General features: G+C 43.6%; 2 protein-coding genes and 1 long non-coding RNA gene across 4 annotated transcripts in view; 2 read left to right on the forward strand and 1 right to left on the reverse strand.

Moving 5' to 3' along the window:
- On the forward strand, nt 1-21,507 carry MATN3 (matrilin 3). Its single transcript, XM_057309249.1, has 8 exons — nt 1-284; nt 5,139-5,705; nt 8,438-8,563; nt 9,298-9,423; nt 10,832-10,957; nt 14,011-14,136; nt 16,898-17,006; nt 21,152-21,507. Exons 1-8 carry the CDS (start codon nt 68-70, stop codon nt 21,207-21,209), a joined length of 1,455 nt encoding a protein of 484 aa, XP_057165232.1. The 5' UTR covers nt 1-67; the 3' UTR covers nt 21,210-21,507.
- Nucleotides 19,806-23,796, reverse strand: LOC130543151 (uncharacterized). The gene is made up of 2 exons (XR_008958255.1): nt 23,607-23,796; nt 19,806-19,945 (listed from the first exon to the last, which is right to left on the reverse strand). It is a non-coding gene; the product is annotated as an uncharacterized LOC130543151 (long non-coding RNA).
- A 192-nt stretch (nt 23,797-23,988) lies between these two features.
- The window catches only part of WDR35 (WD repeat domain 35), a 57,075-nt gene continuing 54,559 nt past the window's right edge, over nt 23,989-26,504 (forward strand). For both annotated transcript variants that reach the window (XM_026519378.4, XM_057309248.1), the window contains exons 1-2: nt 23,989-24,227; nt 24,925-25,042. In XM_026519378.4, coding sequence (XP_026375163.2) covers nt 24,204-24,227; nt 24,925-25,042 — 142 coding nt within the window. In that variant the 5' untranslated portion in view covers nt 23,989-24,203. The remainder of the gene's footprint in view (nt 24,228-24,924; nt 25,043-26,504) is intronic.

A 26,504-nucleotide genomic window follows, 5' to 3' on the forward strand; every position in this document is an offset into this window, starting at 1 on the left:
CTCAAGCCCTTGGCTGCTGGAGCGAGCGAACTTTGACGACGACACCTGCAGGAGTGCGGAGCCCGCCATGCCGCGCCACCTCTCGGGAATGCTCCTGCTGCTCTGGCCGCTGCTGCTGCTGCTGCCGCCGACCCCCGCCGCCCCAGGCCCCCTGGCCCGCCCGGGCTTGCGGAGGCTGGGGACGCGGGGCCCAGGGGGCAGCCCCGGGCGCCGCCCTGCTTCGGCCGCCCCCACTGGCGCGCCCTATTCCGGGGCCAGCCAGCCCGGCGGGGCCCGCGGCGCAGGTACGGTGCTGGGAGTGGGACCCCCGCCTGGGAGGGACAAGAGCGGGCACCAGGGAGGGACAGCCGGCAAGAGGGAGGTGGGGAGGGCCGGGCGGGAGGGATGAGTGGTAGGGGAAGCGGAGCATCAAACAGGAGAAGCTTGGCGCAGCCGCCAAGTGTTCCATCCATCCCAGCCTGAGCGGACTGCAATGCAGAAGAATCCCGTCCTCGATGAATCCTGTGGGGGAAACGGGTCCAGACAAGGGAAGGGAGATGCCCGAAGTCACTCATAGGACTAGAATTTGGGTCTCCTGAAGCTCAAACTCCAGCCATTTCCCTCTGCAGTTTGGGCCTGGAGGATGGGGCAGCGTGCGAACACCGGGCGCCTCCCAGCGCTCTGTGCCAGCCCCTACCTACCTCTGTGCAGCTGAGCAAACCCTTCCTGAGATTCTGCCTTTAGTTCTCTGGAAATCACTTCATCTATAGCCCCAGATCAGAGTGTGACCCTCCCTCCCCCAGCCACAGCCTTCAAGCTGTCTCAGTCCAATCTAGGATCTGGAGCGGAATTCTGAACGGAATCCACACCAGGGAGTGGAGGTGGAGGCCAAGAAGGAAACCTGATGGGCGCCCTGGATGGCCCCAGACCTCTCCTGTAACCATCCTGGTCTCCACCTCTTCTTCTGCCCCTGACCAGGTGTTCTGCTTGAACTGACTGGGTCCCAGTCCCAACCTGTACTCTCTTGGATCTTCAAACACCCAAGACACTGGGTCTTTGACAAACAATTTTCCATTGCCCTGTTTGGTCAGTAGTTGGTTCCTCTGGCACAGGTTCCTAGAGTAGCAGAGCTGGAAGATCACCTGACACAACCCCTAAAAGCATATAAACCGAGGCTTATCAAATGACCCCGCAAATCAGTGCCAGAGCTCAGAATAGAATTCAGGGCTCCAAAATCCCACATAAGGATCTTTCCACTGCTACAATCTACCACGCTCTTAAAGGGGGTTTACATAAAATTTTATCTTCATTACCAAAATGTCCAGTTTCAGTCTTGCTGAAGAGAAGCTGCACCAAACCATTTTCTGAGTCTCCAGTCTCATTCATGCCTCAGGTTGGTTTGTTTGGTCTATCCCCTTCTGCACCTTTCTGGATAATGTTGGGAAAGAGCACAAAGGATTCTTTCCTGCATCAGCCCCAATGGGCTGGATTTGAAATGTTGACAGCATTGTCTTTGAGCCAGGGAGTACCAGGGTTCACAAGGGTTAAATTCAGCTGGTAGCCTGCTTTGCTCTGGGCTGGGAGGAGGGGGGCAGTTTGGGGAGTGTAGGGAAGCCTTTCTTCTAAAAGGTAACCTTGCCTCTCAGCCTGACCCACCTCCCTTGGGGATGGGACTGGGAGAGGGAGGAGGGATTCCTGTTCCCCCAAAGCAGCACTGGCCCTGCATTACTTGGAATCCAAACTGATCTTGAATGATAATCCTTTCATAAACATCACATTTCACCCTTTCCCAAATTCCCTCCTTTTTGCAACCAGAAATTGCTGTACTTTGCTATGGGCTTTTATTTCTGGCAGGACTATCAAAAATCAGCAAAATTGTAAGTATGGAAATCTTTTAGGAAATTCAGATCCTCACTTTCCTGGTTTCTGAGAATCAAAGGTCTGCTGTCTAGTAAAGGCGAGTGAGATTCAAAAACAGTGATGTTGCAGAGGGGGTCCAAATCAGGGAGTAACCAGATGCTCACAGAATTCCCTGCCATCTGAGTTGAGCCCCCGTATTAGTTTTGTATTGCTTCGGTAACAAAGTAGTACAAACTCAGTGACTTAAAAACAGTACGGACTTATTATCTAAGAGTTCTGTAGACCAGAAGTCCAACACTAGTCTCAAAGGGTTAAATTGTGTCAGCAGGGCTGTGCTCCTTTGGGAAAGATCTAGGGGAGACTGTTACCTTGCCTGGTTCAACATGTAGAGCTTACCTTCACTCCTTGACTCATGGCCTTTTCCCTGTTTTCAAAGCCACCAAAGGCAGGTTGGGTCCTTCTTAACATCTCATCACTGTGATCTCTCCTGCCTCTCTCTTTTCCACTTTTAGGGGCTCCGTAATTACATTGAACCCACACCAAAATCCAGGATAAACTCCCCATCTCAAGGTCATTAACTTAATCCATCTGCAAAGTCTTTTTTTTTTTTTTTTTTTTTTGGCCACATAAAGTAACATACTTACAGGTTCCAGGGATTCGGACATGAATATTTTGGGGGGCGAAGGAGCTTTATTCTGCCCACCACACCCCCTGTAACCTCCCATAAAGGATTCCGTGGGAGAAGGAGGGACTCATGCACATTTACCATAAGAACATAACCTTGACATTAGTCAGGACAAGATTTGGGTGTTAGGGAAATCGTTGTCAAATATGAATTTCATATCACCATGTATTTTTCGTTTTATTGTAATTATGTAAAAATACCTACATCCATGTCCAGGAAGGATTTTCAAAGGATTCTTCTTTGCTCCTGATGCATGGTAATCAAGGGATGAAATGAAATTCAGGAGTTGTTTAAAAAAAAAAAAGACTTAATTCCTTTTGACTTAACTAAATACATGACATACAGCATATTTCAGGGTGGGGGCTCAAAGTCAACATGAAGGATGTTTGCTAGGTACATGAAATAATGTTGATTTTTTTTTTTTTTTTTGGTGGAAAATATTGCCTTGGAGAGAGGCAGCCATTCAGTGAAAAGCCCCTTTAGGCTGGGAGTCAGGAACCATGGAATCCCATCCATGACCTGCTGTTTTCTGGCTCACACACCTTCCAGAACCTCAGGCTTCTCACCTGTAAAATGGGTATAAAAACAACCTTGGCACCTCTAACTTCACAGGGTTGTCAGTTTTGTGTCCTATGATCTCTAAAACGTTATTGAAAGTAATGTCTGATTTATTTTCTGAATTGAATACCTCCAGGAAGCAGGATAAAACCAAGAAGATAATTTCCCATTTTTAGAAGAAAAATGGGCATCACTCCTGTTCCAGATAGGGCTTTCTCTGTCACAAACTGTCTTGCAGAGGAATTTGTTTGGAATCCATTTTTTCCCTTTAGTCACTGAGTAAGTTGCCTTCTTACAGTGGCGTCACCTTCAGCCCCCTTGTTAGGAAAGGAGAGAACCCTGGTTGATGCCTCATGCCCAAGCCCCAGTTACATTTCCATTCAGGACTTGGTGTGTACGATGAGGTGTGTGTGTGTAGAGGAGGAAGAATGGCTTGAAAAAGATGTTTAATAACTGGCTCTCTGCTCAGCCAGTCCTGACTTTTGGACTTGATTTTGGTGGCTAGGAGAGAGAGTTTAGAACAAGATTGGGGGAAAAGGGGAAGAAAGAAGAGACAAAAATAAAGATGTGTGGTTTTGTGGGTTCTTTTTTTTTTTTTTAAGATTTTATTTAGGAGTGCCTGGGTGGCTCGGTCGGTTAAGCGTCTGCCTTTGGCTCGGGTCATGAACCCGGGGTCCTGGGATGAAGCCCTGCATGGGGCTCCCTGATCAGTGGGGAGCCTGCTTCTCCCTCTCTCCCTCCCCCACGCTCGTGCTCTTGCGCTCTCTCTCTCAAATAAATCAATAAAATAGTTTTTAAAAAAGATTTTATTTATTTGAGTGAGAGAGAGAGAGAGAGTGAGTGAGAGAGAGAGCACGAGCTGGGGGGAGGGACGGAGGGAGAGGGAAAAGTAGGCCCCTCCCCCAGCAGGGAGCCCGATGCAGGGCTCCATCCCAGGACCCCAGGATCATGAAAGCAGACCCTTAACTGACTGAGACACCCAGGCGCCCCAAAGATGTGTGGTGTTATTTCAAGGTGCTTGGTACTTTTTTTTTTTTTTTTTTAAGATTTATTTATGTATTTTAGAGAAAAAGAGAAAGAGGGAGGGGCAGAGGGAGAGGGAGAGAGAATCTCAAGCTGACTGCTGTTGAGCAGGGCCAGCGGGTGGCGAGCTGAAACCAAGAGTCAGAGGCTTAACCTACTGCATCACCCAGGGGCCCCGGTGCTCAGTACTTTTGAGTAGGAAAGATAGAAGCTTCTTTGCTTCTGTAGCCCCAGGGCTAAATAAATGGTAGGTCCCCCCAAAAGTATTTGATGAATGAAAAAAATGAAAGGGGTGACTGCGAGAGTTTGGTGGGGGCGGAGGGTAGATACCAGTGGACGTCTCCACTCCTGAAAACCAGACACACGCACAGAGCTGGAAGCACAACAGGTGTGGATCAGGGTGTCATGTCTCTTCTCACTTTTAAGTATCTCAGGCTCGCAGGGCCCCAAAGTTCACTAAACTTGATGAATGATGAGAAGGAGGGGGCACTTAAGGTTACTCTAGGCAGTTTTTACCCCATTGGTGGGGGAGTAGAAGAAGGAAGCTTCCAGAAAAGCACCAGAGTGCTTGCCTCGAACTCTGCCATTGCCTGAGGTGTCTGTGAGGCCTGGGCAGGGCTGCGAGTTTACCTTTCACACTGTTCGGGGCCACTGTCCCATTGCCACTGTTCCATTGTCCCATGACCGAGGTGCCCAAGAGAGGTCTCAACACCATTCATTTCTGGGAGTCAAGAGGAACCTTGGGAGCAATATCTGAAACAGAGGGATGGGGTTCTAGGTGAAAGTTTGGGGTTCAGCCAGCCTGTAGGTGAGATCGTTGGAGAAACTTCACCCCTCTATGTGAATTCTCACTGGGGAATTCAGAAGGACCTTGGTGCTTTCAGCATCCAAAGCGAGGATGATGGTCTTGGGGGAAGATAGCAGACAGTGGGGCCCCCAACCCCAGGGCTCTCTGGGTGTGAGGATTGCCCCATTTCTGATTGGAATCACATCATTGCTCAGCCATACCTGTTCCCCGCACCCTTCTTTGCAGGTTTTTGCAAGAGCAGGCCCTTGGATTTGGTGTTTATCATCGATAGTTCTCGTAGTGTACGGCCCCTGGAGTTCACCAAGGTGAAAACCTTCGTCTCCCAGATAATTGACACTCTGGACATTGGGGCGGCGGAGACACGGGTGGCAGTGGTGAACTATGCTAGCACCGTGAAGATTGAGTTCCATCTCCAGACCCACTCAGATAAGCAGTCTCTGAAACAGGCTGTGGCCCGGATCACACCCTTGTCTACAGGCACCATGTCGGGCCTGGCTATCCAGACAGCGATGGATGAGGCCTTCACGGTGGAGGCAGGAGCTCGGGGACCCACTTCCAACATCCCTAAGGTGGCCATCATTGTGACAGACGGGAGGCCCCAGGACCAGGTGAATGAGGTGGCAGCTCGGGCCCGGGCGTCTGGTATTGAACTCTATGCCGTGGGTGTGGACCGGGCAGACATGGAGTCCCTCAAGATGATTGCCAGTGAGCCCCTAGACGAGCATGTTTTCTACGTGGAGACCTACGGGGTCATTGAGAAACTTTCCTCTAGATTCCAGGAAACCTTTTGCGGTAAGTTTTTGGTCCCAACTAGAAAATTCAGATATTGTGTATCCAAAGAAAGAGATGTATTCTTTTTCTTCTTCTTCTTCTTCTTCTTCTTCTTATTTTTTGGTAGAAACTTTAGGAAAACTGACATATAAGCAGTGCCTTTCTTGAATTTTTTACCAACTTAAACACAGTTTGTTGGTTTAGTAATATAGAGTTGCTTTATATATAACTTGGTTTGCTCATAAAAGTCTTCATGTTTGCATTAGAAATGTGAAGTTCTGGAAATATCCAGGATAAATGATCCTGCTGTTCCCTGATGGGGTCAGAAAAAAATAAAAATAAAAAAGTCAAGACACATCTTTTCTCCCCTCTGCCCACAAGTCCATTTTCCCCAGACGTTTTCTTCAGCTTTCGCCTCTCTGGCTTTAACAGAACTCTGCTTGTTTTCCCGCAGAAGACGGGGAGCAGCATCTGTCTGCCCGGGAAGGGTCCCTGGCATTCCAGTGTAACTGTCAGGCCGGGCTTTGCTTATTCTCTAGATCCTCTAGTCTTCAGATTCTGCTCTTTGTCTGATTATTCTTTGTGGAGGGACAGGATTAAGGATGGGGGGAGGGACTGAGATTTCAGTTTGCTTGTGAGATAGCAAGAAACAGATTAAAAAAAAAAGATTGTTACTGTCCTTCTTTTTTCCTTTAGGATGGAGTTTGAATCTGAGCATGCTAATTTAATCGGAATTTTTAGCATGAATCAGTCAAATCCATGAATATGAACTCTTTTAAGGCGGGGCTTTATTCTTAGTCACTGATCAGAATTATGAATATGTGAAACTCATGCTTTCTTATTTTTAAGTTTCTTTTTTTCTTTTTTTTTTTTAAATATTTTATTTATTTATTTGAGAGAGAGAGAGAGCAAGCGAGCACAAGCAGGGGGCAGAGGGAGAGGGAGAAGCAGACTCCCTGCTGGGCAGGGAGCCTGATGCGGGATTTGATCCCAGGACCCTGGGATCATGACCTGAGCCGAAGGCAGATGCTTAACTGACTGAGCCACCCAGGTGCTCATGTTTCTTTTTTAATTTGTATCTATCTATCTATGTTTTGTCTTTATCTACCCATATTCATGGGTATTATTTAGTGATATAGTCTTTCAAAGCCCTCTGTGGAATATCTGAAACAGGTGTGGGCAAATTTCTAGTTCAGGTGAATTTTAAAATGTAGATACCTTTTGTTGTGTAACCTCTTCCTCATCCCTTTATTCGATACGCATTAATTGATCACTGATGATACAAAGATAAAGGTATTCCCTCCCTACTCTCAAGCAATAGTCTGGAGGTGGTGATGAGACACACAAGTGAATCAGTAATTATAATTTGCAAATTTCAAGGAGACTTTATATCAAAATTAATGTGGGACTCAGCAATCACCCCAGTTTGTCAGGAAATGGGAGATGAAGTCTTGGTCTGGAGCAAAGTTTGGCCTCAACTCGGCCAGACCTGGCCGGTGGCCCCTTGTCTTTCCTTTCCCAGGACACTGGGCCTTCACAAGCTGTCCTTGGCTTTGGTGGCATCCACTTGGCATTCATTGGTTTCTCAAAAGAACATGGCTTTCTTTCTCCCAGGAAAACCCCCGTGTGCTTGTGGGTGAGAGCTTTTCCATAAAGACATTGGTCTGTGGCAGAGTTGGGTCTCAAAGCTAGCACCTGGGGTTGGGCGTGAAGGCCATAAAGTAGCAAGTGGTGAGTGGCAATCTTTTCCTTCTGGTACAAAAGACCTGCTTGTTCTGGGGGAAAAATGTCCTCTCTATGGAAAAAAGACTGAGGGGCAGCTTGTTGTAGTCAACGGGTTGGAAAGATCATTGCATGAAAAGGCCCTTCTTGGGAAAATATTAGCCTTGACCTGTTGCCAGAGCAGTCGAGGCTGGGTTACCTGCCTGGGGTGCCAGCCTCCTCCAAAAGGCCTCCTTGGTTTCTCAGCAATGACTAAATTCATTGATTCTTCTTTCAAAACATGTCACTAGGAAAAAAATCCAACGAGATATAAACACCTCCAGGAGTGAAAATCGGGGATGTGGCTTAGCTGACGTAATCTCGTTTATTCTTTTCTTCCTTTTCTTTTTACCTGCTTGCATCTAGCGTGTGAGTCCATTCTCCTCGCAGATAGTAGAAGTCACATACGTGTACGTTTAGGCTCACACGTCCACGCTGCTCATTCAGAAGGCGGTTACCTGCCTTGCCCTCCGCGGTTCGCATGTTCAAATATGTACTGCCGCCCAAGAGTGAGTGAGTTCCAGGCCGAGGGGCAGGCCAGCGTGTGAATTCTGTTTTGACACGGACTCTAGAGGCCTTGGAAAGCAGATTCTGGCTGCAACAGGACACCTAGCTCATAGACCTTCCAGAAGTGCATTGTAGTTCTCCCTGTTTCTTGCAGTTGGGAAGTAAAAGTCTTTTTCCCGGGCTAGGTGGATGGACTGAATAAAATACCAAATTGTCTGACCCGGGTAAGTGTTTGGCTTCCGCTCCAAATGCAAAGTTTCCTTTCTCTTTGAGAAAGCTGCCAATGAAACCTGTAATTTTAAATTAGTAACATTATTCCTGTAAGAGTGGTATTTCCAATAAGCCAGAGGCAGAAAACCAGTAGCCAGTTTTTGTAGCGAGCTCTCATTGAGAAGGAACCAGAGGGTGATGCCTTTGACGTGAAACAAGTATCTGGAACGTCTCTTATGTGTGGATACTGACGGTTGTACGCTTCTGCTGTGTAGCCCTGGACCCGTGTGCGCTTGGCATACACCAGTGCCAGCACGTGTGTGTCAGTGACGGGGAAGGCAAGCACCACTGTGAGTGTAGCCAAGGGTACTCCTTGAACGCCGACATGAAGACGTGTTCAGGTGAGGCCTGCTTCGGGGAGTGTGCCTGGCTGGGACTTAGCTGGGGCCCTATTCTCCAGGCGTGGGACTGGCCTTATGCTTTTCTCCTAACTGCCTTGGGGTTGGTTCACGGTGGCTTATTAGTGTTTTTCCTCCAAAATTGTTGGAGAAGAGTGAGGTAAGACATAAATCAGCTTCTTTATAGTGTGTATAATTAGTTTTCAAGAAAAGGGTTAGTAGGGAAATGGGTTAGTCCGGAAGGGGGCCAGAACTCTTGGTCCTTTTGAGGATTTTGGAACTTTTCCTGGATTTTACTTAATTAAATACAAGCCGCCCCTTTGTCTCTGTGACCAGAGCCGCTCCGTGACTTTAGACACAGAAGAAGCTTTAGAGAGGTTCTCATTCATCTGGTATATGGATACTCACATATAATCAGTAAAGGTGGGAACTAGGTCCATTTTTTATAAAACATCCTTGAAAAAAGCTCTTGGGAGGAAGGAAACTTAGAGGTCATTTAATTCAACCTACTCATTTTATAGATGATGAACTTGAGACCCGGGGAAGGAAGACGACTTACCCATGTCTTGGGGTCTGTTAGTGAAGGAGCCAGCACAGAAATCAGTTTCCAACCTCCTGTCCTGTGGCCTTTCTGCTGTGCTAGGCCACCCCCCGTTTCAGTGTGTGTGTGTGTTGGCTCATAACTAATTTACCGTGTTTTCCGCGTGTTTACTTTTGTTCTGATGGTCTTTTGATAGCTATCGATAAGTGTGCTCTGAACACTCATGGGTGTGAACACATCTGTGTGAACGACAGAACTGGCTCTTACCATTGTGAGTGCTACGAAGGTTACACCCTGAACGAAGACAAGAAGACGTGTTCAGGTAAGTGGGGGAGGAGGCTTTCCTTCTGCTACCTCCCCGTCTGCGTACCTCCCTAGCCGGTGTTGGAGGGGTAGGGCGCACTGACAAGGCCCTCGGTTGGTTTCTCTCTCTTGGGCCTTTCCCGTTTCTGAGTCTTATTAGAAAAGTCAGAAGTGGCAGCAGGTATGTGCGTATCAAGGCCCCCATATGTGGGTGTGTTGTTCGTTTCCTTCTCTGTAGCCAGCCCTGGCGGTGCTTTCCAAGCCCCAGAGACAGCTTAGAAAGTTAAAATCAAAGACCGCTCCACAAGATACTTATTACCTGCAACGGGATAAACAGTTACTTCATAGTGGAGAGACCTGGCAGACACCACTTCCACCAAGTGATCCGAGGGAACCCCACCAGTAATGACCCGCAGTGACGTCATGCACCTCCTGACAGAATGTCCTGAGGGCACAATAGCACTTCTGTTGTCTTCGTTAAAAATTCAGCATCATGAGGACACTTCAAACAAACCCAAACTGAGAGACATTCTACAAAGTAATTTTCCAGGGCTTTTCAAAGCTGTCAAGGTCATGAAAGACAAAGATGGAGGAAACGTCCCAGAGAGGAGGAGACTAAGGACATGTGACAATGAAATGTAGTGTGGATTCTGGATTGGATCCTGGACCAGAAAAAGGACATTGTGGTAGAACAAATGGCAACATTTTACTAAGATCTGTGGATTGGTTAATAGCATTGTGTCAGCGTTAAATTTCCCGGTTTTGATAAGTGTGCTATGGTTATATGGGATGTTAACATTTGGGGAAATGGGGTGAAGTACAGAACTTTTTGTGCTATTTTTGGAACTTTCCCATATGCCTGCAATGATTTCAAAATGAAAAGTTTAAAGACAAAAAAATTATCATGTCCATGTATAGGAAAGTGCTTGGAGTGACAGTTTGGGTCTTGAGTTCTGATGTTGTGCTGAGTCAGCTGGTCTCCTTCAGGTTCAGCTTCTTTCCTTAGAACAGGGGAGGGCTGAATTATAGTTTCTTCAAACTTAAATTCGACGTCTTTCTGAATCTAGTGTAATTAGCCACATCGTTGGTATCCCTCTGATTCAGCGTAAATACTATAAACTAAAAGGAATGCTTTAGTATTTATTTGTTTATTTGTTAAGCATTTATGAGATACTTAGATTATAAAAACTCAGTCTGGATGATTTTGAAAAAGCAGTTGGGAAAAAAAGACTAAGGACTGACTGTGTGTAGGATTTTGTTAAACTCCGCTAACTTCTGGTACGAGCCAATAGTACAGATGGCTGTGGAAGGTTCCAATAGGTTTGCTTCTTACATATTTCTAGCCGCAGGTAAGAAGATTTCTATATATGGGTAATAAAAGACTTCTCCACTTTTAATTTATTTTCTCCTGGACTTTTCTTTGGCAGCTCAAGACCAATGTGCCTTTGGTACACATGGCTGTCAGCACATTTGTGTGAATGACGGAGATGGGTCCCATCACTGTGAATGCTACGAGGGTTATACTTTGAATGCAGATAATAAAACATGTTCAGGTAAGGTCCACTCAACAAATTCTTTCATAGCTGGCTCTTTCTATGGCAGTGAAACCAACTTGCAATTCACACAGCAAGAGATTCTTGAAGATATTTTAATGAATCAGTCTCTAGACCTTCTATCCTGCTTATAGATCAAGACACACATTGCTATATATAGCTCAATTTCAGAAATATAGCTCATTTCAGAAATGGGTAGGGAGTGAGGGATATGAGAAAAGCTAATTGAATGTAGGATGCTTATCCAGGAAAATTTTATAGCTCTGTACACTGGGGACTTGTAAAGTAAATGGGAACTTTAGAGGAAGTCAGTTGGACAGTAACTACTTGGTGTGATAGGCTGAACTGATCTTTTTCCAATGAAAACTTGCCCTGGAACTTTTCTGTAGTGTTAATCTTAAAGCTGGATTGTTTTAGTAAAGGAGACTTTGTCAATGACTGAATTAGACCCACACAGATCTTCCAGTAAATTTGAAGTAAGTTGTTCCCTGACGGTTTCTAGATGATGAATCTTCTGTGAATCTGAGCCTTATGACTTGGCGAATCCTCATTAATTTGATTTAAACTCACTGGCAGAACAGGGTGGCATTTATAATGTAAAAACACTTCTGAGAGAAATTCCTGCCTCTCAAGGCGGTGTTTAATTTTGGCGCATTCAAACTTTTTTTAGATTTTTATGTATGTGCTCCTGTCCCTTGAGGAGCGATATTATGTGACCTTTTCAAGAGAGGCTAAGGGAAATGGCACATGACCCATGCCCTTAAAAAGAAAAGAAAGAAATCAATTAAAGGGTACTGAGCACCTATTTTGTTCCCAGGACTGTGCAAAGCCCTGTGGGGATGTACATTTTCTGCCTCTGAGCAATTTACAGGCTGGGCACAAAGAGGAAGCAGAGACTAGCCGGGGAGAGGGACAGACAGTAATGGAGGGCTGTGGCAGCGGGGGAGGCGGGCTGTCTGGGGAAGGGCACGGAGCGTGTAGGGCAGCAGGTGGGCCTTGAGGATGGTGAAGGTTTAGACGGAGGACTGGAGAGCCAGATGGCCAAGGGGAGTGGCTTGTGTTGGTTTGCTCAGGGGGTAGGACTAAGTCACTGGGGTGGAGAGAGGCCTCATGGCTGCGCTTCTCAAACTGGTTATAGGTATTCCGCTTGGTTCCTTACACAGCCAGGGACATTGAAGACCTTGAAAAAGGACACTAACACAAATTTACATTTAAACTAATAGATGTTATGGAACAAAGTGGGATTATTTTATTTTAAAAAAAGTAAAAAAACTGCTCAGTTAAGGCAGACTATTCCAGGCCATACTCCCAGGTCACAATAGCCAATGTTCTTCAGTGCCTACTGTATGCCATATGTGGTTCTAGGCATTTCACACACAGTCACACATTTATTGCTCACAGCACCTTTATGAGGAAGCTGAGGCCCAGACGGGTTAAGTAACTTGCCCATGGTCACACAGCTAGTAAGTTGCAGAGCGAGGATTTGAACCCAGGCGCTTGCTTTGGTGGTCACACATGCGGTCACGTGCAGGCCGTAACGTTTCATGGTTGCCATGCGTGGTTGCCATCACAGGACAGCAAAGGTGGAAGAAGGGCATGACCAGATAGTGGAAAGTTAGAAGGTTAGAAAAAAGTATATTTATGGAGCCCAATGCGGAGCAGTATTTATATATTTTGAAGTAATAATGGATACTGTTCTGAAGCTGGGGTACATACCATGGGTCACATCTCTAGCAGCCTGCTTTTTCCCCTGCTGGGCAGTAGCAAGGCTTGTAGATTAAACGTGGAGCCCCAGGTCAGGGGCTGGGGTGGAGGCGTGACCAGCTGTTATCTGCAGAGCAGCTGCTAGGCTGGGATGAGGGGAAAAAATGAAACATTCTACTATTCAGCATTTTTTAAAGAAGATTTTATTTATTTATTTTAGAGAGAGAGAGTGCACATATGTGCAGGGAGAGGGGCAGCGGGGGAGGGAGAAGGGAAGGGAGAGAATCTCAAGCAGACTCCAGGCTGAGCGCAGAGCCCAACACGGAGCTAGATCCCATGACCCTGAGATCATGACCTGAGCCAAAACCAATAGACGCTCAACCGACTGAGCCACACAGGCATCCCCTACTATTCGGCATTGTGCTGGAAAAATCTGAAGTCATGAAGGGGAATATCCGTGTTAGAGTTAGAAAGACACGTAGAGACTTGCATTTCACTCAAAGCTCTTTCATAGGCAATAGTGAGCCATGGAAGTTTCCTGAGTGTGGAGGGACGCTGAAAAGTTAGAGGGGGACAGACAAACTCGGTTGGTCCCTGCGAGGGTGGAGGAAGAACCTGTGTCCCCCGGGTTTATGAAAGGAGACCTGCTCCTTTCATTTGTCCTGGGCCAGTCCACACACGGGACGAGATGAGCATAGCTCTTCGCCCTCCACTCAAATTTGGGCCAACTGTCTTCCTCCTTGTAATTTATTTCTGTGACAGATAATAAACGCTCCACTATCCAAACCTACGCCTCTCCTCACCATCACCACTATTACCACTGTGCGTGTGTGGGGGCTGGTGCGTTCCGTCCCACTTTGCACGCTATCAAGGCCAGGCCCTTGGTCAGCACAGCGTCACGCTTCTGTGCCGCATCACATTTAGCTCCATGTGCAAGTGGGTCGCTAGTACGTTATTGTTGGTCACGGTGAAGATGATCCATGTGTAGTGGGGATGCTGGAGGCACTTGACACGCATCAGGAGAGGCCCAAGGTAAGTTCCGGAACATACTCAAGACTCAGTGCGGCCCCCGTACTGCAGGCAGGAGGAGAAGATGAGGCACCCCCAGATATCTGCAAGAAATGAGAAGGAAAGGGGGGAGGCAGGAAAAGGTGGGGCTGGAGGGATGTGAGATGTAGGAAAGGAAGACAGGCTTTCTACTGAAAGGCGGGAGCTGTGTCGCTGACGGCGGAAGGGTTCATTCTCAGCATCTGTTACGACCCAACCGAAGCTTTTCTCTCCCAGAAATTGGTGTTTCCTTCCCCACTGTAACCTGGGACTCTTTTCTTTCCTGCCCCACGCCCGGGCAGTTCGCAGCAAGTGTGCTCTGGGCTCGCACGGTTGCCAGCACCTGTGCGTGGATGACGGGGCCGCGGCCTATCATTGCGATTGTTACGCCGGCTACACCCTGAACGAAGACAAGAAGACGTGTTCAGGTAGGGACTGTCCCTTTGAGCCCGTTTTGTTTGGATGGGTCATCTTCTAGGAGGAAGTTTTCCTTTTGAAGTCTGAGTGGTCCTCCTGGTCCCGGTCCTCCGGAGGCTCCCAGCTGTCGTCACATGAAGCAAGTCTCCCCCCAGCCATTCTTCCCTCCTGATTCCTTCCTCTCTGTTTTTCTAATTACAGCCTCTTCCTAAGTTGGATTTTTGTTGTCGTTGTTGTGATGTAAGATACACATAACATCCCATTTCACACTTTAACCCTTTTTAAGCATCTAGTTCAGTGGCGTTAAGTGCATTCCTATGGTGGCCGACCATCCCACTCTCCATCTGCGGAACGTTCTCATCCCAAACTGAAGCCCTGTATCCATTCCCTTCTCTCCCTGCCCCTGGTCACCTCTCTTCTTCACCCTGTCACTCCCTTTGCCCCCAGATTCACTGCTTCCACATCCACCCTAGCTGCTGTGTGGCTTGGAGGGATGAAGGGCAGAGGGTGGGACCAGTGGGAGGCTATTGCCATGGTCCCGGGTTGGGTGAGGAGCATGACAGTGGTGACAGAAGCAAGCTGATTCCAGATACCTTTCTGAGGCAGAATGAAGAGGATTTGGTGGTAAGCTGGATGTGGGGAACGGGGCAGGAGAGGAATGAGGATGACTTTCCTATTTCAGACTTGAGCAACTGGGAGGAGGATGGGGTATCTTTGTTGAGGTGTGGAAGACTGAGGGTGAAGCAGATTTGGGGAGAAAAGTCAGAATTTGAGACTTGTGTGTTTATCCTCCTGTGGACAGTAAACTCCAACCCCTAAGGGTAGTAGATGTTAACTGTATCCTAGCATCTTCCATAGCACTTGACGGTTACTCGGTAGATACTTCTTCAGTTGAAGTAGAGTATGGATCCGCTTCCTGGGGAAGGTGAGGATAACAGGGAACAGCTTGCTTTTAGAATTTGAGTATGTCACAGTACTGTTACCCTATCTATGGGTTTAATGCTCAGAAAAATCAGTCTTGGGCATTTTTTTCTTCTCCTGGAAGACGGGGATTCCAGCCTCGTTTCTGATGCGTTAGTCCTGACCTCATTTGCCATTCACTTCTTTGGTCAGCAAGTTTTCACGGAGCTCCTCTTACATACCTAGTACTCTATCAGATCTTGAGGAAGGAACTGGAGACACATCAATGTTTTGTAGTTTGTACTGTACAAGTCTTACACTTCTTTTGTTAAGTTTAATCCTAAATATTCCATTCTTTTTGAAGCTATTGTGAATGGGTCCATCTCTCAACTTTCAATTGTGCTACATCCCAGTTTTAAAATTTTCTGGGAGTGTTTTTATTAGACTATCCCACTGAACCCTTGCCGTCACAGAACTTAGTTTATCAGGCAAGATACACTGGAAAAGCATCTTAAGTGCCAATTACATGCTCTGTACAGGGATGGTGGGAATGTACTTAATTTCAGTAGATACTTTCTGGCTTACTACTGACTAACTGATTTGGGCTGGCTGTCCTTAAAAGTCAACAGGATTTGGACAGGTAGATAGATTATATTTAATCAAGTGAATTTATGGTCACGTTGGCGCTATATCCTATCTTTGTAGAATGTGGGAGAAAACATAGGAGCAAAAGACCATTCTCTGGCCTCAGGTGAATGGTACTGCTCCATGGAAGATTATACATCAGTCTTCAGACCTGGGAAGTTACTCCTATTTCTATTAGGCAACTTTAGGGGCTATGATAGTGAGTAGGAATAGATGCCTCACTGTATTTCAGAAAGAACTAGAAGTTAGTGTTATCATTCTCCTGGGTTCCTTTTTTTTAAAGATTTAATTTATTTGACAGAGAGAGACACAGCAAGAGAGGGAACACGAGCAGGGGGAGTGGGAGAGGGAAAAGCAGGCTTCCTGCTGAGCAGGGAGCCCGATGTGGGGCTCGATCCCAGGACCCTGGAATCATGACCTGAGCCAAAGGCAGACGCTTAACGACTGAGACACCCAGGCACCCCATCTCCTGGGTTCTTTGCTTAAATGATACAAACCTAAATTTTTACTTCCAAAGTATTTATGGTAAGAACTAGAACTCTCAATTCAGACCACTCAATAGAATAATAGTTTGCATAAGAAATCAGGAATTACCTAATTTTAATTCTTGAAATATTTGGCCAAAGAGAGAATTGTTTTCTTTATTTTCATTTCTTAATAAGGACACAGTACCATAATAAGATTAATTATCTTAGCTCTGCATTCTTGGCTTCTCCCTAGTCAACTTTTTAAAAATTTTCTTTATCTCTTGGGGCGCCTGGGTGGCTCAGTTGTTGGGCGTGATCCCAGGGTCCTGGGATTGAGCCCCACGTCAGGCTCTTCTGCTGGGAGCTTGCTTCTTCCTCTTCCACTCCCCCTGCCTGTGTTCCCTCTCTTGCTGGCTGTTTCTCTCTCTGTCAAATAAATAAATAAAATCTTAGGGAAAAAAATTTACTTTATCTCATAGAAAGTTTCCAACAGTCACAAAAGTATAGAGAATATAATGAACTCTCATATAATCAACACTCAGTTTTGATGATTGTAAACGTTTCCCAACGTCTAATTCAATTTCTTCTGTGACATTAATATTTCAAAGTATTTTCTCCTCTTTCTGTGGGCCCTTATATCCTCTTACCTCCTGGAAAATGCATTTAGGTAAGTCTTAAAAATGGAAGGATTGAATTACAGATTTCCTGATTTGCTGTGATTTCTAATTAGCTATAACATTTTGTGTTCTGTCGTCACCAGCCATTCAAGAAGCACGAAGACTCATCTCCACAGAAGATGCTTGTGGATGTGAAGCCACACTGGCATTCCAGGGTAGGGTCAACTCATATCTGCAGAGACTGAATGCCAAACATATCCTTTCTGGAAGGTTTTTCTGCTTTCAGCCACCCTCGGTAGTACAATTGAGCCAAACATTTTAGGACATTCCACAGGATAAGGGCCCTATTCATTACGTTTTAAGATGAGCAGTAGTAATACAGTGTTTATTTTTTTAGAGTTCTTTTAAAATGTTTTAATAGACTGTTTTGCCCATTTAATATTTACATGTTAAAAGCTGTCTATTTCTTTCTCCGGTGCTTTTCCATAGCAGTATATGCTAATTGTGTTATTAACAGATGGAGCTATTATGCTAGGATTCCTTAATATGGGCTCTCTTAGTTCAGAATCTGTAGGTGTACGGAAGGAGTTAGCGGATCAGCGAGGCAGTAGCTCAGATGACACGTACTTCACCCTGGCTAGCCAACTGGTCAAAAGCAGATTTCGAAATGTAACGTGGTACCATCTAAGGAACTTTCAAAATCAGTTCTTTAACTAAAGGAGTAATTCAGGAAAAGTATTTTTTCTTAGCTCCAGTTAACGACACTGTTTCTAGGTATCTTAGAGGAGTGGTACTCAAATTGTGATAGGGATATGGGGGGGGCACAGAAAGTTTTACAAAAATCCATTTTCAAATCCTTACATTGACCTACCAGAAATGCTACAGGGGGTGAGTTGGCATTCTCTGTTCCCATCTCTCACTTCACATTGCCATTCTCCTAACTTTACACAAGGAAGGCATACCTCTTCTCTAACCAGAATCTTCTAAGGTGAATTTCTTGGAAAAGTAAAATCTCCAGAGAGCCAGACAAAGGGACAGTTCAACAGTTTTTTAATCAAGGCTTCATAAACTCCCCCAATTTATTTCATTAAGAGACACTTTTCCAATTAAATTTTGCCTTTTACTTTTAGTAATTTTATGTCAACATTTATAACTTATTTGTTTGATCACTTATGTGCTCCTAATAGTTGTAATGATAACTCAATCCAGATGATTAAAAAAACTGGGGGCCTTATGGTCAAAGAAAATTAATTTAAACACAGTTTCAATATAAATGTATATGTACTTGTTGTTTATATAAATTTACCTCAAAGAAGTCTTAGTGATTAAGAAAAAATTTTCAAGATTCAAAGTAGAATAAAATTCTGTGGAGAAAGTATAAAGGAAAACAAATACAAGGAAATACAAATTACTTTATTTAATTTATTTTAATTTTATTATTATATTTTAAATATTTTTTTATTATATTATGTTAGTCACCATACAGTATATCCCTAGTTTTTGATGTAAAGTTCCATGATTCATTACTTGCGTATAACACCCAGTGCACCATGCAATACGTGCCCTCCTTAATACCCATCACCAGTCTATCCCATTTCCCCCTCCCCCTGAAGCCCTCAGTTTGTTTCCCAGAGTCCATAGTCTCTCATGGTTCATTCCCCCTTCTGTTTACTCCCCCTTTCTTCTTCCCTTTCTTCTCCTACTGATCTTCCTACTTCTTATGTTCCATAAATGAGTGAAACCATATGATAATTGTCTTTCTCTGCTTGACTTATTTCACTTAGCATTATCTCCTCCAGTGCCGTCCATGTTGCAGCAAATGTTGAGAAATCGTTCTTTTTGATGGCTGAGTAATATTCCATTGTATATATGGACCACATCTTCTTAATCCAGTCATCTGTTGAATGGCATCTCGGCTCCTTTCACGATTTAGCTATTGTGGACAATGCTGCTACGAACATTGGGATGCATATGGCCCTTCTCTTCACTACGTCTGTATCTTTGGGGTAAATACCCAGTAGTGCAATTGCTGGATCATAGGGTAGCTCAATTTTTAACTTTTTAAGGGACCTCCACACTGTTTTCCAGAGTGGCTATACCAACTTGCATTCCCACCAACAATGTAGGAGGGATCCCCTTTCTCCACATCCTCTCCAACACCTGTTGTTTCCTGCCTTGTCAATTTTTGCCATTCTAACTGGCGTAAGGTGGTATCTCAGTGTGGTTTTGATTTGAATTTCCCTGATGGCTAATGATTTTGAACATTTTTTCATGTGTCTGTTAGCCATCTGTATGTCATCATTGGAAAAGTGTCTGTTCATATCTTCTGCCCATTTTTTGATTTGTTTATTTGTTTCTCGTGTATTGAGTTTGAGAAGTTCTTTGTAGATCTTGGATACCAGTCTTTTATCTGTAGTGTCATTTGCAAATATCTTCTCCCAGTCCATGGGCTGCCTCTTAGTTTTTTTGACTGTTTCCTTGGCTGTGCAGAAGCTTTTTATCTTGATGAAGTCCCACAGGTTCATTTTTTCTTTTGTTTCTCTTGCCTTTGGAGATGTGTCATGAAAAAAGTTGCTGTGGCCGATGTCAAAGAGGTTGCTGCCTATGTTCTCCACTAGGATTTTGATGGATTCCTGTCTCACATCGAGGTCTTTCATCCATTTGGAGTTTATCTTTGTGTATGGTGTGAGAGAGTCGTCAAGTTTCATTCTTTTGCATGTAGCTGTCCAATTTTCCCAGCACCATTTATCGAAGAGACTGTCTTTTTTCCACTGGATGTTTTTTCCTGCTTTGTCAAAGATTAGTTGCCCGAAGAGCCGAGGGTCCATTTCTGGGTTCTCTATTCTGTTCCATTGGTCTATGTGTCTGTTTTTGTGCCAGTACCATGCTGTCTTTGTGATCACAGCTTTTTCGTATAGCTTGAAATCCAGCAATGTGATGCCCCAGCTTTGTTTTTCCTTTTCAACAATTCCTTGCCGATACGGGGCCTTTTCTGGTTCCACACAAATTTAAGGGCTGTTTGTTCCAGTTCTTTGAAAAATGTCTTTGGTATTTTGATCAGGATGACATTGAAAGTGTAGATTGCTCTGGGTAACATTTTAACTATGTTAATTCTTCCGATCCATGAGCATGGAATATTTTTCCATCTTTTTGTGTCTTCTTCAATGTCTTTCAAGAGTGATTTGTAGTTTCTAGAATATAGATCCTTTAGGTCAGCAAAGAAGAAGTCAAACTGTCTCTCTTCACAGATGACATGATACTCTATAAGGAAAACCCAAAGGAATCCACCCCCAAACTACTAGAAGTTATAGAGCAATTCAGTAATGTGGCGGGATACAAAATCAATGCTCAGAAATCAGTTGCATTTCTATACACGAACAATAAGACTGAAGAAAGAGAAATTAGGGAATCCATCCCATTTACAATAGCACCAAAAATCATACGTTATCTCAGAAATTCCTTTATTTTAAATATTTGATTTTAAAAGATGGATAATAGGTATCCATTCAGTATGGTAATAATATATAGGATACATTTGAAAGACTAATTAAGATTTTATTTTTTAATTAAAAAATTTTTTTAAAAAAAGAGTTATTTATTTATTTATTTCAGAGAGAGAAAGAGTGAGTGAGAGAGAGAGAGAGAGAGAAACAGCATGAGCAGTAGAGAGGGGCAGAGGGAGATGGAGAGGGGAAGCAGACTCCCTGCTGAGTGCAAAGCCCAACACAGGGCTTGATCTCAGGACCCATGAGATCATGACCTGAGCAGAAACAGTCAGATGCTTAACCGACTGAGCCACCCAGGTGCCCCTAGATTTTATTTTTAAAAAACCAATATTCATGATATGGCAGAAATTGCATATTTTGTAAATAAAACTTATGATGAAATTTTTCATATAATTTAAATATGCACAGACATCACTTATTTGTCAAATTATTTTGGGGGGGTGCCTGGGTGGCTCAGTCATTAAGCATCTGCCTTTGGCTCAGGGTGTGATCCCAGGTTCCTGGGATCGAGCCCCACATCAGGCTCCTGCGCTGGGAGCCTGCTTCTTCCTCTCCCACTCGTCCTGCCTGTGTTCCCTCTCTCGCTGTCTCTCTCTCTGTCAAATAAATAAATAAAATCTTAAAAAAAAATTATTTTAGGGGATAGGAGCAAAAATGTTTGGAGACAACTGCTCTGTATCATCATCTCTGAAGACTACTGCTTTATTACATGCTTTCTAAAGAATACAATTTCTGAGTTTTAGATTAGAGTTTTGATGAGAAAATAATTTCATTTTTAAAATTTAAAATAGAATGTAATTATTTTCTTTTATCTTGTATTGAAGTGTTTGAAAGTGTGTTTATGTTTTCTGATGTCTAAAAAAAAAAAGGCATTGGCCTTAACAACCAGCCACTTGATGACATTTTGGGGAAGTTGCAAGCAGATGAATATGGACAAATACATCGTTGAATTACTCAGATTTTTCACCTGGAAATACGGAGAGCTTGGTGTATTTAATATTTTTGCATACTTCAATGTTCCTGCTAATAATTTGCCATTGCAAATGCTTGATTACTACTGGATAAGTAGTATGAGGATCTTCTGAAGAATCAGTATTATTTTTTACAGAAATTTAAACATTCATATCCTTAAGAGCAAACTTTAGTGTCTCTAAGCTATGACTGTGAAATGATTCATAGGAAATAGAATGAAAAGTTTAGTATTTCTTTATTTACCAATTGAGCCATTTGATTTTTAAATGTTTATATTAGTAAGATAGCCCTTCTTATAATGGGGACTTTTGATCTATTTTTAATAGTATTTATAGTATAAATCAGTCTTATTATTGAAAGTGTAAATTATACAAAGTATTTACACATAAAAAAGTTCATATAATTGAATTGAGGTGAATATAATTTAGAACTGTTTCTTTAATGCTTTGTTTTTTGCTCACGTTTTGCTCGAGTATTACTAAAGCTGTGATCAGGGGATTGTCACACACGTATCAAGTGAACACTATGTGAAGTATTATAAGAAACACGTAACTAAAGACTTTAGTTTTGAATTAAGAGTATTATAACTTTTTACCAAGGACAAAAGAATCCTACATTATCTTTACTGTTTCACTTTAGGATCCAATCAATAAAATTATGTATTTATAAATATTGCTCTAACAAGTAACAACAAACCTAATGTTGTCGTTTTAAAGTTTAAGCCTAACTTTTCTTCACTTACATATTTGGTATATGTATTTTTTTTTAGCTTGAAAGCTTATAGTCTTTGACTACTCAATTTTTTTGTTTGTATTGTCTTTAGTATAATAAAAAGTTACTATATATATTATTGTCATGACATTTTTGTGACCCATATCAATTTCATTTATTAACATATTTCCTTAAGCTGAATTAACAATTATTTTGAATACATGATGATTTCTTGTTAAAGGACACAATGTTGTAATTCTTCCTATAATTTAATCTCATGCCTTTAAGGTTAAAAATGTAAGTTCAGGTCAAATAGGCTTTTATCAAGAATGTTATGGGAGAGGGAATCAAACAAAATTATCTAAATTTGGATAAAATAATGAAGTACATTAATATAAGCACCTGAAATGTAAATATAACTTACAGATGTAAACCTAAAATCAGTCAAAAATCTAAGAAAGAAACTTTAAAAGGAAGAAATGAAAAATAAATACATCAAGACAGTATATATTATATGAAACATACATTGTCATTTCTCAACATTTTTGAAAGATGACTTAGAGCAGTATTATTTTCCAAACTTATTTCAACACAGAATCGGTAATATCTATTAATATATCACAGAAAAATGGTGCTATAGAAGGAATAAATGACACCTCACGTGCAAGCACTAGGGGAAGGTATTTAAAGAGAGGATTTTTCAAGAGTGACCATCTGTAACTAGTTTCAACTAATCATCTCTTATACGTCACCGATTGATTGGAATCCCCTGGTTTAGATAATTCTGATCTGTTTCATAAGCCCTGTATAGGGAGCTTGTTGTGCACAGGTGCCAACATACCTTCCGAATTTATAGTCTGATGTTGAAAAAAGATACACATTTGAAAACAAATATATTATCTGAATGGGATGGGGGTTAAGTTTGGAAATAATTTCTCAGGGAGACCTGATTTGTACATTTGGCTAGGCACAATTGGGGAGAGGGTAGGAACATCACAGGACATATAAAATGGCCTCGGAGGCAGAAAGCACATTAGCTTGCTTAGAATGGGGGCACCATAGTAATGACATTTCCTTATTAAAGGAAAATCTAATTTTAGCTGGGGTTTAGATTTGATGGGAAAGGCACTGGGACCCTTGTCAATTCTTGAGTGTGCTGGTGAGGCAATACTCACTTCAAAGGATTTGAACTTTATTTGCCTGAAATGGAGAAAGACTAGGTGGGGGAATTAGCTGCCGCTGCTGCTGCATGAAGTACGAGCGAGATTATACAACTCAAACAGCAGTAGCTGCAGAATATGGTAAAAGGGAAAATCCGATATACATTAAAAGATGAGCTAAGACTAAAATAGTTTCCTGGGAGTTTCTGCCCTGTGCCCAAATTGCGGTGCTTTGTAACTCTCCAAGCATTCAAAAAGAACAAGGGAGAACTGAAGAAAGAATTGAGATAGAAAAAGAATAGAAAACAGTCGCCCTCAGGCGAGAAATATCAAACACCAACCTTAATGATTCAAAAAAAATTGAAGGCTACGCCCCAATGGCAATTATATGCCGCAAAGGCCCAAAGCTCATACACATTCCTTTTACATGAACCATTGGGCTGCAGTAACAGCTTAAATAAGCTGTTAAAAAGTTCTAAAACAGAATAAACACAATTTCCTACCCCAAAATTGTGCCAGAGGGTTCTCCAATCCCCAAAGGCGTAAGGGAAGGATTGCGTTTTCTTCTGGCGGACGGCGCCAGCCCACCAAATAGAGTAAATGCCTTTCCTTTCCACAATGCGGGGACTTTGGGGCTCACAAAATACCCAATCATTGTGACCTCATCTGCATAAGCGCCTCTGCTACTGAGCTGATACTGACACCTCAAGCAAGTTCCACCGCGACCGTCTGAGATGTGACCTGTCCTCCGAGCCAATCAAAAGGACAGTTAGGGCGACGAGGCAGGGCGCTGAGGGTCACCCACTGACCTCAGGCGCTGGGCAAAAAGGCACAGAAATAAAGCGATCAGGGCCCACCGCGAGCTCAGCCCCGCGTCTACGCCTAGTCCAAAGCCCCCGACGTCCGCGCAGGCGCACGACGCCCGGCGGTGCGAGGACGAAGCCGGAAGTGTCTCTCGGCGCCCCGGATGCGACCCGGCGGCTGTGGTTGCCAGGGCGACGGGCGCTCCCTGGAGTTGCTGGTACTCGCAACTGGAGAATTAGCACAGGTTTCCTTTGGCGGGCCTGGACGGCTGGGTTCGTCCTCTCGGAGTTCTCAGAATGTTCTTTTACCTGAGCAAGAAAGTGAGTTTTCTCGCGGGCGCCCTGGCCTCTCCTTCGTTCTAGCGTCCTGCGGGCGATTCCGGCATCCTGCAGGCGAATCTGGTGTCCTGATCTCAGCTTCGCCTTCCCGCCTCCCACCTTCCTGCATCGTCCAGCCTCAAACCCCAGATAATTCTCGGCGGAGCCAGGAGCCCTCTCGCGCAACTCTCCCATTCCTGCCCCTGGCTGGGTCTTTGGGGAGCCAGCAGGACAGATCACCAAGTGCTTCTCTGGCTTCCCCCCCCCCCCACCTATTGTTGATCCAGGTGCCTTAAATTCTTTGGATTGTCGTGGGCTGCCGGGCAAGAGAAAAGTAAAAACAAAAGGGTAGCCCAAGTGGTGTGTATGGAAAGGGAATATGGACTGATGGTCTAGATTTATACCTCCGTTTCCCTCTTCCTTCCGGTAAAACATTCATCAGGTGACTCTCCCACAGGGTTCCTCCGCAGTCAGTGCCCTTCTCTGGTGTGCACTTTTTTCTGTCTTTCGCAAATGGTAGGGCAGCTCCGGGGTCGTGCCATGCCCGTTTTCATCACAGTTCACACTTTGCAAGAAGGACCGTTTTTCTTCTTGGGCGGGGGTGGTGGTGGTGGTGGTGGATTTTCTTTAGCCTTTATCTGTAAGTCACCAACGAACTTCTTCGTGAATAGCTGTGAAAGTGGCTGTGGTTGCTTTTCAGATTGCCATTCCCAACAACGTGAAGCTGAAATGTGTATCTTGGAACAAGGACCAAGGATTCATAGCATGTGGTGGCGAAGATGGATTACTGAAAGTTTTGAAATTAGAGACACAGACAGGTAAATGAATGCGAGCCAAATGCTTGAACGTGATGGAAAATTGGCTAGTATCATTTGTTCAGTGAGATTTACTCATGGTATTGTCAGTATGCAATTCTAATTCCTTTAAAACGAAAAAAAACAAATTCCCAAACATTTAGTGGTGTTTTTTGTAGAGTATTTTTGCAATAAAGTGTAGAGAATATTGAATGTAAAAATCAGATGGCTTTTGCTGAAGTTCTTGATTGGAAAAGGAAAAACAATGAAGAATGAGAACTAAGTTGCTATGTTGCCTTGTCTGTTTATTGTGCTCTATTATTTGGAGTCTAATAAAAATGATGTGAACCCACATTTCAGTAAGGTCACAGAATCTCACATTTTGTCAGATTGTTTGCAGGCCTGTATCATCCTTTTTTGCTTCTCAGATGTGTTAATAATGATTCACCTAGTGTCCAAGCACAGAAAATGAGACTTTTAAAACATTTTTGTCAGTAAGTTTCATGTGATTACACCTTGCTTTCTCTTTTTTTAGTTCTCTGGAACCATAGCAAACAGTTCCACATTTCCTTTAACACCCGTAGTGTTGCTCTAGAATGGCGAGCTCGACAATCCCCACTCTACGTTGAAGATCTAGATGAGGAGGTTGGAGTGGAATCTCAGCTCTGCCATACTGAGTGACTTTCAGCAAGTTGGTCAACATCTTTGGGTTTTAGTTCAGTCTTCTGTAAGATAAAGGGCTGAACTAAATTCCATTTTGGATTCAAAGGCTCTACACTTCAACCCCCGGGGCCTTTGCACTTGCTATTTCTGAGTCTGGACTACTCCCCTCTCCTTCCCTCTTTTCCCCGCCTCGCTTGGCATCTCCAGTTAGTCTCAGCGTAAATATAATTTCTTCAGAAAGCCTTCCCTGGTTCTCCCTCCCTCCAATCTAAATTAATCTCCCTCTGTTACTATCTCTTATTATGGCTTTACTTCCTCAATTTGTAATTTTACATACACACATGTATATTTATGGGGGTGGATGAGTGAATGTTTAAAATCTGTCCCCTCAGTAGACTACAGCTCTCTGAGGGGAGAGGCCTTAACTATTTCATCTATCATTTTATATTCAGAAGCTTCCATAGTGCATGGCACGATATAGACATTAAGTGAATGAATGAATGAATGAATGAATAAAAGATTCTGCAAAATCTAGTAAAAACTGATTTCCAAAGCCTTTGCTTTCTGATCCCTTTTATGCTTTAGAGTTTTCAGTCTGTCATAAATATTTCTATTTATGATCTTTTGGGAAGGAATAAGTAGCAATAATAATTACTAATATATTTAATATAATGGGTAAACAATGTTTCTCAAAAATGTATTTTGCTTTATTTTGTCAGAATAGTATCTTTACAAGGGGGTACATATTATTGTCCTATGTTTCTACCATGAGAATAGTAGGTCTGAGGCATACTTAAAAAAAATCTTTCTAATATCATCCAGG

Source organism: Ursus arctos, unplaced genomic scaffold (genome assembly GCF_023065955.2).
Source record: "Ursus arctos isolate Adak ecotype North America unplaced genomic scaffold, UrsArc2.0 scaffold_8, whole genome shotgun sequence".
Lineage (NCBI taxonomy): Eukaryota > Metazoa > Chordata > Mammalia > Carnivora > Ursidae > Ursus > Ursus arctos.

Coding starts and splice junctions, on each gene's coding strand:
- MATN3 (XM_057309249.1), top strand. CDS start 68: ATGCCGCGCCACCTCTCGGGAATGCTCCTGCTGCTCTGGCCGCTGCTG. Junction 285..5,138: donor CGGCGGGGCCCGCGGCGCAG/GTACGGTGCTGG, acceptor CCTTCTTTGCAG/GTTTTTGCAAGAGCAGGCCC. Junction 17,007..21,151: donor CTGCAGAGACTGAATGCCAA/ACATATCCTTTC, acceptor TAACAACCAGCC/ACTTGATGACATTTTGGGGA.